The sequence below is a fragment of the Thalassophryne amazonica genome, chromosome 16 (assembly GCF_902500255.1).
Source record: "Thalassophryne amazonica chromosome 16, fThaAma1.1, whole genome shotgun sequence".
In the NCBI taxonomy this organism is placed as follows: domain Eukaryota; kingdom Metazoa; phylum Chordata; class Actinopteri; order Batrachoidiformes; family Batrachoididae; genus Thalassophryne; species Thalassophryne amazonica.
The window spans coordinates 16747646-16763446 of record NC_047118.1 but is presented as its reverse complement, the minus strand read 5'-3'; the positions used below and the strand labels follow the sequence as shown (position 1 = coordinate 16763446).

Sequence of the window (15801 nt, the reverse complement as noted above, 5' to 3'; positions counted from 1 at the left end):
TCCATTTCTATCAGTATAAGCAGCCATAACTGAATACACCTGCTCAATACTTTTAAATGGTGTGCGTTTGTCAATGTTTTCAACCTAACAGACATTCAAAATGCTTTACCATGATGCCTCACATTTACATTCTCTTTCTCACACACTTCCACGTGTTGCCATGCAAAGCACCTGAATATTTTTCATGCCAAACTTCCTGAAAGAAATGTATGTACTTCCATAAATTACAAATGAAATGCATTCCACAAGTTAACAGAGTAGAAATGATGTGAATTTCATTGAAATAATCACTTAAATCACAAATCATGAAGCAGGTGAAGTCAAGTCCATCCATCCATCCATTTTCTTCCGCTTTATCCGGAGTCGGGTCGCGGGGGCAGCAGCTCAAGCAAAGCCGCCCAGACCTCCCGATCCACACACACACCTCCCCCAGCTCCTCCGGGGGAACCCCAAGGCGTTCCCAAGCCAGCCGAGAGATGTAGTCCCTCCAGCGTGTCCTGGTGGTGCCCGGAACACCTCTCCAGCGAAGCGTCCAGGGTGCATCCGGAAAAGATGCCCGAGCCACCTCAACTGACTCCTTTCGACGTGGAGGAGCAGCGGCTCGACTCCGAGCTCCTCCCGAGTGACCAAGCTCCTCACCCTATCTCTAAGGGAGCGCCCAGCTACCCTTCGGAGGAAACTCATCTCGACCGCTTGTACTCGCGATCTCGTTCTTTCGGTTATGAGCCAAATCTCATGACCATAGGTGAGGATCGTAACGTAGATCGATCGGTAAATCGAGAGCTTTGCCCCCCTACTCAGCTCTCTCTTCACGACGGTCCGATACAGCGACCGCATCACTGCAGATGCTGCACCGATCCGTCTATCGATCTCACGCTCCATCAGTCCCTCACTCGTGAACAAGACCCCGAGATACTTAAACTCCTCCACTTGAAGCAAGGACATGCCACCGACCTGAAGAGGGCAAAGCACCTTTTTCCGGTCGAGAACCATGGCCTCGGATTTGGAGGTGCTGATTTTCATCCCGGACACTTCACACTCAGCTGCAAACTGCCCCAGTGCACGCTGAAGGTCCTGATTTGACAAAGCCAACAGAACCACATTGTCCGCAAACCGCAGAGACGAGATTCTGTGGTTCCCAAACCAGACCCCCTCTACACCCTGGCTGCGCCTAGAAATTCTGTCCATAAAAATAATGAACAGAACTGGTGACAAAGGGCAGCCCTGGCGGAGGCCAACGTGCAGTGGAAACAGGTTTGACTTACTACCAGCAATTTATTTATTTATTTTTATTTATATAGCGCCAAATCACAACAAACAGTTGCCCCAAGGCGCTTTATATTGTAAGGCAAAAGCCATACAATAATTACGTAAAAACCCCAACGGTCAAAACGACCCCCTGTGAGCAAGCACTTGGCGACAGTGGGAAGGAAAAACTCCCTTTTAACAGGAAGAAACCTCCAGCAGAACCAGGCTCAGGGAGGGGCAGTCTTCTGCTGGGACTGGTTGGGGCTGAGGGAGAGAACCAGGAAAAAGACATGCTGTGGAGGGGAGCAGAGATCAATCACTAATGATTAAATGCAGAGTGGTGCATACAGAGCAAAAAGAGAAAGAAGCACTCAGTGCATCATGGGAACCCCCCAGCAGTCTAAGTCTATAGCAGCATAACTAAGGGATGGTTCAGGGTCACCTAATCCAGCCCTAACTATAAGCTTTAGCAAAAAGGAAAGTTTTAAGCCTAATCTTAAAAGTAGAGAGGGTGTCTGTCTCCCTGATCCGAATTGGGAGCTGGTTCCACAGGAGAGGAGCCTGAAAGCTGAAGGCTCTGCCTCCCATTCTACTCTTACAAACCCTAGGAACTACAAGTAAGCCTGCAGTCTGAGAGCGAAGCGCTCTATTGGGGTGATATGGTACTATGAGGTCCCTAAGATAAGATGGGACCTGATTATTCAAAACCTTATAAGTAAGAAGAAGAATTTTAAATTCTATTCTAGAATTAACAGGAAGCCAATGAAGAGAGGCCAATATGGGTGAGATATGCTCTCTCCTTCTAGTCCCTGTCAGTACTCTAGCTGCAGCATTTTGAATTAACTGAAGGCTTTTCAGGGAACTTTTAGGACAACCTGATAATATTGAATTACAATAGTCCAGCCTAGAGGAAATAAATGCATGAATTAGTTTTTCAGCATCACTCTGAGACAAGACCTTTCTAATTTTAGAGATATTGCGTAAATGCAAAAAAGCAGTCCTACATATTTGTTTAATATGCGCTTTGAATGACATATCCTGATCAAAAATGACTCCAAGATTTCTCACAGTATTACTAGAGGTCAGGGTAATGCCATCCAGAGTAAGGATCTGGTTAGACACCATGTTTCTAAGATTTGTGGGCCAAGTACAATAACTTCAGTTTTATCTGAGTTTAAAAGCAGGAAATTAGAGGTCATCCATGTCTTTATGTCTGTAAGACAATCCTGCAGTTTAGCTAATTGGTGTGTGTCCTCTGGCTTCATGGATAGATAAAGCTGGGTATCATCTGCGCAACAATGAAAATTTAAGCAATGCCGTCTAATAATACTGCCTAAGGGAAGCATATATAAAGTGAATAAAATTGGTCCTAGCACAGAACCAAGTTCCTGCTGCAGCCGTACAGGGACTGGATAGCCCTTAGCAAAGGACCCCGGACCCCGTACTCCCGGAGCACTCCCCAAGGGGGCCCCGAGGGACACGGTCGAACGCCTTCTCCAGATCCACAAAACACATGTGGACTGGTTGGGCGAACTCCCATGAACCCTCGAGCACCCGATGGAGCGTGTAGAGCTGGTCCAGTGTGCTGCGACCAGGACGAAAACCACACTGCTCCTCCTGAATCCGAGGTTCGACCATCGGTCGAATTCTCCTCTCCAGTACTCTGGAATAGACCTTACTGGGGAGGCTCACCTCTACCTTACCGGGGAGGTGAAAAGTGTTAACTAAAATCTGCGTTTTCATGTAAAATAAGTAAATAAATAAAAATTTATGTATGTTGGCATGAATTGCTAGATTTGTAGGAATAGTATGTTTAAAAAGCTGTGAAAGTATAAAAATGCTTTAGATACTTCAAAATGTGTGGTTTGCATTCAACAGTATGTAACTCCCCCTACCACCCCAAGCATTCTCCCCAATACCAGTCGCCGCCAGTCTTTCAAACATCAATGTGACTCATGTGACTCAGTGAATCGTAATGATTAATCTTAGTCACGCCATCCATAGTTGTTGTTCTATTAAATGGGGTAACAATTACGACAGTGTTAAATGTATTATTTTGTAAATAGACCTCAAACATGCTTGTTGCAGAAAAAGGGACACAGCTTAATTCTTCTTTCATAAACACAAATAATACTTAGATAATTCAGTTTAAATACCTAAGTCTGTAAGTGTTAGAACATCCTTTTTTGATAATGTCACATACATTGAAATGAACTTGTAAAAATCACTGCTATCTGACAAGATGAAGCCTTGCGTGTCCCTTTTATAAAAGCGCACTCCAAAATGAAACCGTTCATCTGAAAGTGTAAATTAGCATGTGCATTTCCTGCCCTCATCTTCCCACCTTTCATTTCTCTTTTTAACGTGCCACCGTAAAAGGTGACATTCACACTTTAATTAAACCTTTGCTCTCATTCAGACAGTAACAGCAAGAAGTAATGCAGTGATGAAAGAGCTGACATCAGAAAGGAACAAAATGTTTTATTTCTGATTTTATAACAGTTGATCGCTAAGAGAATGTTCTGTTATTTCTCCATTAATAGCATATTTCTAACTGGCAGGGCAAGAACCTGGTGAAGGAGCTTGGTTGAAGATTGTGCAGATTATCTTGATGCGTTTGAGCAGCACTACAGTTCAGACTTGGCAGGTGCTCGGCAGCACGCGGGCCTTTCACACCTCTGAAGGATTTTGATTGTGCCGTTTGGCGAGAACAATTCAGGCTACAAATTTCGAAACAGGCAAAATCCTCCAACTGCTCATGAGTGCCTGTGCATGTACCTGCCCCGTCCTCCTCAGGGTCAGTACTGCAACCCCATGTGAGACTTTGCGGGCTAACAATCGCGCAGAAACAAAATGTACCCTAACAAGACACATGCTCGGCCGAAACACATGCATTTGACCTGCATTAATGACTCAATTTCAACGTGTTAGTTTGAACTGCTTGTGGTTAACAGGTCATGTGATTTCAGCAATGATCCAAGAGGTAAACTGGTTATTTATGAACCCTGAATACAACCTTCACTAACGATTCACATGGAGAAGCTGTGTGATTCTAAAGTGGTAACAAAACTTAAAGTGACGTAGAGGTCGGCATGCTAGAGTTCTTTAGATCAAAACTGTGAATCTAGAACAGTGAAATTATTATTATTTTTTCCTAGATACCAGTATCTGCAGTATCTGCCCCTGGTTCAGAAAATTCAATTAAGATACCACTTTACATGACAGACTACATTAAGAGACTCTTAATATCATTGTTCCCCTCTTGACAATGGTGAGGAATCACATTTCAGTATTCCATTAAACTACAACCTAGGCTCGATTTTTAGATGCTTTTGGGATGATTTTTTCAATGAATATAATCTGCACATTATTTCAAAAATACAAATATGGTGTTTGCAAACAGAAGTTAACTGGTTCGTTAATGTTAGCTCCACGTTAAAACTGTACAACCGAACACTTCTAAAGAAGCACTTTGAGTTCATAAACATTAATTAGCTGATTAGCTTGTGCTTGCTAACAGTTTTTGCTTTAAAAAAAAAAAAAGACACCCCAATTACATTAATTTGTGTCTGGATAAAAAAGATGACCCCAAACATCTAAAAATAGAGCTTTGATTGAAAAAAAGCCCAACTTCTCCATTAGGCAGAGTGGAATTTCAATTAGAAAATACTATATAAAGGGTAAATCTGTCTTGTTACTTTATCGTGATCAAGGACTCCAAATTATACGCAGTTTGACACAAATGGTCATACAAGTTAATTTGTGATCATGCAGCCTTGTTCAGATCCTCCAGTATCAAATATCATTCATGTAAGTGCACCAATCTTAAACAATAACCCAGCTGTAACAATATTAAACATTACTGCATCTCCTCTAAACATTCAGCCTGGCATCACTCTTTCTAAACAACACAAGATTCCCTCCTGCATAAGAAGTGCTATGTTGTTTCACGATAAAATTCTCTATATATTATATAATCTAACAAATTAGACATACTAGCTGTTTTGTAAAGGCAATATGCAATATATGCTTTAGTAACATTACTCACCATTACCAATACTCTAAGCTTTCTGCTGCATCTCTCACGTCAGCTATAGTAAGCACCCACTGATGTGAAAATTTATAACACGGTAGGGGCAGACATTATGCTGCAGTCGAGCATGAATTATTTTCAACCAGTTCGACTTGACTATATCACACTTAGGGCCTGATTCACAAGATCAGAGATAATGTGTGCTAAATTGTTTGGGCAATCTAAACTTGTGCACATTGGAGTGGAGACAGTTTTCCAACTGATTTACTAAGACTAAATGCAGAGTTGATAGTGGGTGGTATTTAAGCAAACTGGTTATTAATTATGTGGGGTTCTGCCGGTGTAATGCACACAGACAGCAGTGCAGATCTGTCTGTGCACAGCTCAGAGTTGGTGTGGGACGATGCACAGCTGTCTATGCACACAGACAGTTGTGCACCATCCCATGCAGATCCTGAGATGTGCACATGTGTGCTTATCTATGTGACACATCAATGACTGTAATTATCATGAGTTGCACTAAAATGTACTCTGGTCCAACTGATAAGAATGGAGACATTTATTCTAAAAGAAACAAGCATGAAGTAAACCATTAACTCTTTAAATATGACTGACGTTTATGATGATTTTTATTTATTCTGCATATGAGGAGGCACAAGCCTCTGTGCTGCTAGAACAGCAGTCTGTCAAGCGCAATTCAATCAGTGCCTGCTACATTTGTTTTTGAACTCGATAAATCATACTGCGTGTGCAAGCCTCACCTATTTGAATGTTCCTTTCCACAATTTTGTGCACACCAAATTGCAGATTCATAAAGGAAAATGTTGAATAGACAATACATGCTGTTTGGTGCATTTGAAGTATGCAATCATCAGTAATTTGTTAGTAAATCAGCGTGCACGTTTTTTGTGAGTGCTATGGTGTCTATGCATTTTTTAACAATAGCAAACCTTTAGTAAATCAGGCCCTTAATATTCCTATGAATTCCTCTAGCAGTCATCACTATACTTCGTTATTCTGTTGGGGACTGTGGGAGTGTCATGTGGAGCACAATCCAGACAGGTCATTCATCCAGTAGTGACTTACAAATATCTAGCAAAGTATTTTGATTTCAGCAGTGAAAGTGTAACATGACTCACAGGCAGTTCATAAATGTCACCCATATTAGAAAAGCCACACCTCCTGGTTCATTATTTGTAGGCCTCAGCACTCAAAGGACATAAGTTCAGAGGTCTGGTGATACTGAGAGGAAATGCTGTGCGCAGTGCTGATTGGCTGACTGTGCCAACGTACCCACAAACTACAAGTTGAAATGTTTGAGTGAAGCGCTTCAACACAAAATAACAGCACTTAGTGGTTTTTGCCTGGTGTGTCCTCTCACTACAGAGCTGGATAAGTCAGATCAAGTTTTGGAAGGTGACAGGAAATTCCACAGTTAGCTACGTCGTTCTTAACAGAGTCCAGAGCAGCGAGTGTCTCCACTTAAGATACTGGCTCTGTCAATGGGTGGAGATCAAGGACGCAAAAAAGGTGGAGATGGAGAGACTGCGAGGTGCGTGGATGACCTCACGTCACCACTTGCTGCACTGCTGAGTGTTCGTGAGAGCACGACTGGTCTCTGCAGGGAAGCCTCTTGAGCAGCCGCTGAAGTTTGCTAGAGAAGTTCTTGTTCATCTGTCTGTACATGAGAGGCATTGCAAAACTGCTCAAGAATGCCAGAAGTTCAGACAAACATCTCAAGAAGTAATAGGTAGTAAAGCGATGCCTGTTGCTATGGTTCCCTGGTATGCCGGCTACGGTGTGCACTAACAAGGTCATGTAATATGGGGTCCACAGTACAAACTGTAAACAGACTGAAGCTAGCAGCAGTCTGTGGATACAAGGGTCCAAACGAGCAGAGTCCTGATCCAGAGGTGTGGACTCTTTCCTAATCCGTAAAATGAGCACAAATGCATAAAGGACAGCCACAGCTGGAACCACGTAACCGATGAACATCATGATGGCGTCTGCTGCCTCCTTGTTCTGCATCTTGGAACACTCAATTATTTTAGTAGAGATGTGATTACACACGTAGAAGAGCAGCGAGGAGAAGCTAGTGAGCACTGCTCCACCCCAGATGAAGCCACACACATGTTTGGTGTTATACACACTGGACATGTATGTGCGAGGCAACGCCCGCTCTATGTAGTAGTCCAGACTGAGCAGGGTGGTGGAATACATGATGACCAGGGAGGAGATGTTGAAAAGGATGAGCAGGGTGATGTAGACCTCATTGTTGTACTCCCACAGGGGCCAGCGGGTGAAGCTCGAGCCCAGCAGCTCCACGGGTGCCACCAGGTTCAGCACAAGGCCGGCAATGGCCATGTTGATGAAATAAACATCGGGCATCGTCATGGACACTTTATTGGAAAGATTAACCACGACCAGCAGAGCATTGTAGCACAACCCCACGGGGAAGCACACCATGAGGTAGATGATTGAGAAGACAGACAGGATGAGGCCAAAGTCCTGGCAGAGCTGGTGGTCCATGCTGGTGTCCGTCTCATTGTAAACCATGCAGCTCCACATCGCTAGGCTCCAACGCAGGTCAAACACTCAACAGGTGGACTGCAGAAACAGAATTAAAGAGAAACCAGTTAATTGACTAACTGGATTTTAGCTGATTCAAATAATACCAGTGATAACAAGAAGGGGTGCTTGAAGGGTGCAGCGCCCCCATCTGACATGTTTGACCCCAACTTACAGGAATTAATTCTTTGTGATTGTTCAGCCTTGACATTTGAGCACTTCTGTCCAAAATGAAGACACTTCCCTTCCATCATTTAATTTCCTATTGGCTCCAAAGGGTTTAACAGTTATGACCTTTAGATTGAACTTGCAAGGTCACTTAAGGTCAAAGTTCACATTTATGTTCTGACATCAGAGAAAATAATACTTTCAGGCAGGTGGGCCATTCATGCAACACTCTTCATTTATTACAGAAACGTTTTGTGTTATTTCTATCATTCATTTCTGAGCAAACTAGGTTTGAGTTACATTATATTAAATTCCCCTGAAGCCTGAAAAGTCATGTTCTGTCCTTTGATTTTCATTTTTCACACAAATAGACACAGACAGACAGGGGGGGGGGGGGGGGGGCAGAGAGAGAGATGTGTCTGAGTGTTGCAATCTGTACAGTGTTAGACTGCACTGGACTTCAGACCTGGTTTTGTGCAGATTCAAATGCAAAAGCTTTCTGGTGACATACGATATAAACGAGCCAGCTCTGTGCCCAACCACACCTCATTTTGGGGCCGACATCACCGCAGGAACACAAAGGGTAGACGTGGTAAACAAAGCTGAATAAACAAATAAAAAGAAATAAACATTTCTAAAATTTAAAATCAGCTGAGCACATACCTGTTAAATGTTTTGCAGCACATGTGTAATTCTACCCTCCATAAACAGAGGAGAACTGGTTCCAGAAGAAACCGCTCTATCCTCTGCAGACAAAGGAGAACTGGTCACAAAAAAGAAAAAAAAAAATTAAATAAAATTAATTTATTTTGACCCCATTCTGATTCGCTGGCAATATCACCCAAGTCATCCAGGTTTAACTTATGGTTAAAATTTTAACCAAAATTTATTTCGGGCAAGTTATTTAAATTAACATCATGTCTGAGGTTTATAAAGTGAAAATATCAAATATATGTTTTAGTTTTAAAGTAATGCGCTAATTTTGAAGGTTTTAGTGTGGAGATGCTGTGCCCAGCAGGTATGGGTATCTCAGTACATTCACGACAGAAGAAATGCATTTGAGATGGTCTGATCAGGCGCCACACGCACAACGGCATTAAACTCTTTGTATATTGTGCCTAAAACTCTCGTGAATATATTCTCTGAGTTTACAGACGTTGTTATTATGTTTGTGTTTGCATTTATTAAATTCCACGCATCTTATACGTAGCAGAGATGGATTATCTGAAATTTTGTTTTGGCAAGTTTTCGCGGTCTCTACTGCCATCTACTGGCCAGTAGTGTTCATCGTAGTATTCACCCTAAAGCTGGGCAGACACTGTATAATATTTTCAATCACTGTACTCTACTACAGCTCAAACTGTACGACAAAACCACATGGTGTAAAGGTTCAGAGCACAGGTTCAGATCAAAAAACACGTCAGACTCTTGTTTCCAGAAGCAAAATGTAAAAAGAAGCTTTTTTTTTTTCCAAACTATATTTACATTTCTTATTTTTACAAAAACTCTTGATGGGAGACATCAAAGTTAAAAAACATTACAAGACTTTACATGAGTTGAGGGGGGGGGGGGGGGTGGGGCAGAAGCTGCTCTCCCAAAGAGATTATCACTGTTTATGCTCCGGTGTTTGCACAGGCACAGTGCGAGAGGTTGGACGCCTGTAGCGCTTCAGCAGCGGGATACCCTCACGACGGCCGACCAGAATATCAAACAGGTTTGATTTTCATCCGACCATATGATTGCCGATCAGGTGGCTGTGGAGGTGGCTGTGAGAGGTTAAACGCAGCTCCTTACTCCATGTATACTACACGATGCAGGACACAGGATTAACCCGAAACTCTGCGCGATCCAAAAAATTCTCGCACGAGTGAAAAATCGGCTGAAAAAGGGCCAAAACTCACACAGTGTAAGCCCAGCTTAAGTACTGAACGTCTGGCACCAGTAGATCATGACAATGTTCTATTTATTTTGACACCGGTTATATCAGACAGTTATCTAATTACAACTTGGCTTTTTTTTTTTTTGAAAATGCTTTTTTTTTTTACAAATAAAAAAATGGCATATTTTACAAAAGCACATTTATCTGTAAACACCAACACACGACACACCTCACATTAACGTGGTGGTGTTTACATAGCATTAATGAGTTGACCAATCAGTGTTAGCGGAGGCACATACCCATAATCCTTTGACATCTGTCTGTGGTTGTTACAAAAATTCAGAATTAGTACATTATTCAACATTAAAAGATATGTTCTATTTTAACTTTGTACAAATGACAGAACTGACATTAATGGAGTTATTCTATCAGTATTAATTTTATTTATACAGTGGTCCCTCATTTATCATGGGAGTTGCGTTGTAAAAATAATCCGCGAAATAGTCAGCGTTATTTTTTTTACAATTATTATAGCTGTTTTAAGGCTGTAAAACCCCTCACTACACACTTTATACACTTTTCTCAAACAGGCATTAACATTTTCTCACACTCTCTATAATCTTCTCGCCCAGAAGAAAAAAAAACAGATACACACAGAACACAATGTGCGTGCTCTCCCTTCGCTCACTGCCTCCGGGGGTATGGATGCGGGACACGCAAAGAATTCAAGTCATGGCCACGGAGCTCTGCGGCTGCGGTTACTGAGACCATGCAGCGGGCGCTGTGGATTTTTCCGCAAGAAGTCTGTCCTTGCGGGCTGCCGGAGCGCAACAGCGAGCGTAGTCTTTGGATCTGTTGCCAGAGTTGTCCGCAGCTCCGCACAGCAGACAGGGGGGCGGTGTGAGTGGCCCGCTGTGGCATTTACCGAGCTCGCAGACTCAGTAAGTGCATCGGAGGCAGTGAGAGCAATCGCGGTGATGCCGACCGGTGCCGCGACCGGCCCGTATGATAAGGAAGCAGAACACAATGCGCTGTTAAAAAAACAAAACAAAAAAGAAGAAGCATGCAAAATTACAGTAAAAAAAAATCTGTGAAACTGCGAGGTCGTGAAAGGTGAACCACGTTATAGTGAGGGACCACTGTACACGAAACCATAAGTCAGCACTGCTTTAATTTCCAAGACCTCCGCCTGACGGCAATGCTGTTATTGAGTAGAGAGTTGAGCTTCGCTGTTCCTCTCAACTGCTTTGCTGCTGGAAGCCATGTAGGAGCTTCCAGCAGAGGGGAGGGCGCACAAAGACAGCAATGCTGACTCATTTTTTTGGGTCTGTCGTCCCCTTTGATGCTCCCAGAAGTAATCATGATGTTAAAACTCAAAATCAGTTTGTTGTTAGTTGCAAGTGTACTGGAGACAGTACTGGAAGTTATCGGTTTTCTGTAGCTTCCAATAATTTTTTGGGTGGTTTATCGGTTTAGCTTTATAACTGAAAAGTTATCTTTTATAACTATATAAAATTAGAACTGTTATCGAAGCAAATTTTGTGGTTAGCTGTGCCCACCACTGCTTCTGCAATTATTAAAACAACCTAAATCCTTGTTTTATTAAGATAAAATTCATCATAATATGACAACAGCAAAAACAATACACAGAGATACAGTGAGGAAAAGAAGTATTTGAACACCCTGCGGTTTTGCAAGTTCTCCCACTTAGAAATCATGGAGGGGTCTGAAATTTTCATCTGAGGTGCATGTCCACTGTGAGAGACATAATCTAAAAAAAAAAAACAAACAAAAAAAAAAAATCCGGAAATCACAATGTATGATTTTTTTTAATAATTTGTGTCTTACTGCTGCAAATAAGTATTTGAACACCTACCAACCAGCAAGAATTCTGGCTCACACAGACCTGTTAATTTGTCTTTAAGAAGCCCTCTTATTCTGCACTCTTTACCTGTATTAATTACACCTGTTTGAACTTGTTACCTGTAGAACTTGTTACCTGTATAAAAGACACCTGTTCACATAATCAATCACACTCCAACCTGTCCAACATAGCCAAGACCAAAGAGCTGTCTAAGGACACCAGGGACAAAACTGTAGACCTGCACAAGGCTGGGATGGACAGGCAAGCAGCTTGGTAGAAGACAACAACTGTTATGATTAATTACTAGAAAGTGGAAGAAACACAAGATGACTGTCAATCTCCCTCGGTCTGGGATTCCATGCAAGATCTCACTTTGTGGGCTAAGGATGATTCTGAGAAAGCTCAGAACTACACAGGAGGACCTGGTCAATGACCTGAAGAGAGCTGGGACCACAGTCAAAAAGATTACTAATAACACATGACACCATCATGGTTTAAAATCCAGCAGGGCAGCAAGGTCCCCCTGCTCAAGCCAGCACATGTCCAGGCCCGTTTGAAGTTCACCAGTGACCATCTGGATGATCCAGAGGAGGCATGGGAGAAGGTCAATTGGTCAGATAAGACTAAAATAGAGCTTTTTGGAATCAACTCCATTTACCATGTTTAGAGGATGAGAACAACCCCAAGAAAACCATCCCAACCGTGAAGCATGGGGGTGGAAACATCATACTCTGGGGGTGCTCTTCTGCAAAGGGGACAGGACGACTGCACCGTATTGAAGGGAGGATGGATGGGGTCATGTATTGCGAGATTTTGGCAAACAACCTCCTTCCCTCAGTAACAGCATTGAAGATGGGTCATGGCTGGGTCTTCCAGCATGACAATGACCCCAAACACACAGCCAGGGCAACTAAGGAGGAGCTCCATAAAAAGCATTTCAAGGTCCTGGAGTGTCCTGGCCAGTCTCCAGACCTGAACTCAATAGAAAATCTTTGGAGGGAGCTGAAACTCCAAACTTGAAAGATTTGGAGAAGATCTGTATGGAGGAGTGGACCAAAATCCCTGCTGCAGTGTGTGACAACTTGGTCAAAAACTACAGAAAACATATGACCTCTGTAGTTGCAAACAAAGGCTACTGTATCAAATATTAACACTGATTTTCACAAGCGTTCAAATACTTATTTGCAGCAATAACATATAAATAAATTATTATAAAATCATACATTGTGATTTCCGGATTTTTTTTTTTTTTAGATTATGTCTCTCACAGTGGACATGCACCTAAGATGACAATTTCAGACCCCTCCATGATTTCTAAGTGGGAGAACTTGCAAAATTGCAGGGTGTTCAAATACTTATTTTCCTCAGTGTATTTGATAAATTTTCAGGAAAGTTTTTTGTAACTGCACTAAGCTACACAGCCTGGATGACGCAGGGAATGCGACTCCAGGGTTCAGCCACGAGAATGATGACAAAATGTGAATTCTTTTGTCTATATCCTGTCTGTTGTTGGTGTTAGGCACTGATGTGTTCTTTCCTTGATGAGCATAATTAAAATGAGTTATTAGCTGTACAATAGCCTGAGAAGCTCCAACAGGATCTTGACACAAAAACACACCACACATGGCTATTATGCATCTGCTAACCCTAATAACTTCACTTGACTGCATTTGACTGGCTGAACACAAATGCCTCACAATATGTTTTGTTTACTAACTCCGCCTCCAAGCCACTATTTGTCATCTCTGAGAGCCATACAGCCACCACAAACAAGGCCTTTGTTCTGGATGTAGAACACAAACCTGAATTTGATGCCTCAGAAAACTTTTTGTCTTGCATGTAGTAGCAGTTCTGCCCATGCAGATCTGATCTCATATTTTTTCACATGGTCACATATCCAGATAAAGAATAAGATTTTTTTTTTCTTTTGTTAGCATGAAGTCACAGACTGTTGGTGCGCAGGCCACAGCACATGCACTTTCTGTTCAGGTTACTGCCACGTTAATTAGCGGTTGGGTATGTGATGATGGGTAGAATTATAGAGTGAAATGTGAAACAGGCACTCGGGTAGAAGAACGAGTTGTGAGGCTGGAGTTCAAGCCGAGGCCAAAGAGAATGACCCTGCACGTCAGGAGTGTTGAAGCCCATTTTCGTCACACTTATGTAATGGACCTGTACTCGTCAATTCACATCATTTTCCAAAAATTACTCAAATGAACATGTTGAAAGAGAGCATAGTTGTTTTTTTTATTTAATTGAAAACTTCCAGTGAATGGTAATTATGATTCACTCCTGGAACTGCAGCAAGTTATTTTCTAAACAGCAAATGAAAGTAAAATCAAAACGTGCATGTGCCAAACTATGCACAATTTTCCAAAAAGTCATCCCCTAGAATTACAGACGTACGGTGCTGCAGGACTGTTTTGTTTGCAGGAGGATGAGTAATGATGCCAGTAAAGAGGAAACATTCTTCCGTTCACTTATGTAACATAGCTACCGAGGGACTGTTTTGGCCTTGAGCCTCACACATGCACACAAACACATACGGTCTCTGCTCGATATCAACTGGCTGTAATGAGCCTATAGTGGAGGCAGGAGCACAGAGCTTGGCTGGAACATGACCAGCAGAAGGAAAGTCCAGGACAAAAAAAAAAAAAAACAGAGACGCGACGAAGAAAACAGAAAACAACCATCAAAATGGATAGAAGAATAACCAGAATGGCAAAGGCTCACCCATTGATCAGCTCCAGAATGATCAAAGAGAGTCTGGAGTTACCTGTAAGTGCTGTGACAGTTAGAAGACGCCTGTGTGAAGCTAATTTATTTGCAAGACTCCCCCACAATGTCCCTCTGTTAAATAAAAGACATGTGCAGAAGAGGTTACAATTTGCCAAAGAACACATCAACTGGCCTAAAGAGAAATGGAGGAATATTTTGTGGACTGATGAGAGTAAAATTGTTCTTTTTGGGTCCAAGGGCCGCAGACAGTTTGTGAGATGACCCCCAAACTCTGAATTCAAGCCACAGTTCACAGTGAAGACAGTGAAGCATGGTGGTGCAAGCATCATGATATGGGCATGTTTCTCCTACTATGGTGTTGGGCCTATATATCACATACCAGGTATCATGGAACAGTTTGGATATGTCAAAATATTTGAAGAAGTCATGTTGCCTTATGCTGAAGAGGACATGCCCTTGAAATGGGTGTTTCAACAAGACAATGACCCCAAGCACACGAGTAAACAAGCAAAATCTTGGTTCCAACCCAACAAAATTAATGCCTCGCAGATGTGAAGAAATCATGAAAAACTGCGGTTATACAACTAAATACTAGTTTAGTGATTCACAGGATTGCTAAAGAAGCAGTTTGAACATAATAGTTTTGAGATTGTAGCGTCAACAGCAGATGCTACTATTATTGTGATCACCCCCTTTTCTACTTTTTTTTTTTTACTAACAGCCCAATTTCATAGCCTTAAGAGTGTGCATATCATGAATGCTTGGTCTTGTTGGATTTGTGAGAATCTACTGAATCTACTGGTACCTTGTTTCCCATGTAACAATAAGAAATATACTCAAAACCTGGATTAATCTTTTTAGTCACACAGCACTACTATTATTCTGAACACTACTGTACATGGTAATCCTGGAACATGCTGCCCATCACCTGGAGTGTCGGGTTCATCTGTATAATCAGGAGCAAAATTTTGGACAGTTCAAAATTTCAATCTCGATAGAAATCATCGAGAATCAGACCGGGTCATCTGCAAGCTCGCAGCAACTTAAGTGGTCGTCTGCAACGTCCCGGGAACCCTGCTGCAAGCTGATGGCATTACACTTGTACCAAACACTGATGCAGATGTGTACCCAAGATTATTCTAAAGCTCACTGCAGCAGCAAAATATTCCATCCCGTGAATAGGCACCACCAGTGGCAAGGTCACTGCCAGCTTCAGCTCCTCCCCTTCAGATGCTGTTTGCTTCCTGATTTCTATCTGGAGCCCATCTGGAAACATGTGGACACTAGACTTAATGCAGGGCT

General features: G+C 42.3%; 1 protein-coding gene across 1 annotated transcript in view; it reads right to left on the bottom strand.

Annotated features, from left to right (window-relative positions):
• Window positions 1-6652: 6652 nt before the first annotated feature.
• Window positions 6653-15801, bottom strand: part of gpr146 (G protein-coupled receptor 146) — a 29703-nt gene continuing 20554 nt past the window's right edge. The window contains exon 2 of the mRNA XM_034190387.1: window positions 6653-7888. Within this exon, the coding sequence (XP_034046278.1) occupies window positions 6848-7849 (1002 nt within the window). The 5' untranslated portion in view covers window positions 7850-7888 and the 3' untranslated portion in view covers window positions 6653-6847. The remainder of the gene's footprint in view (window positions 7889-15801) is intronic.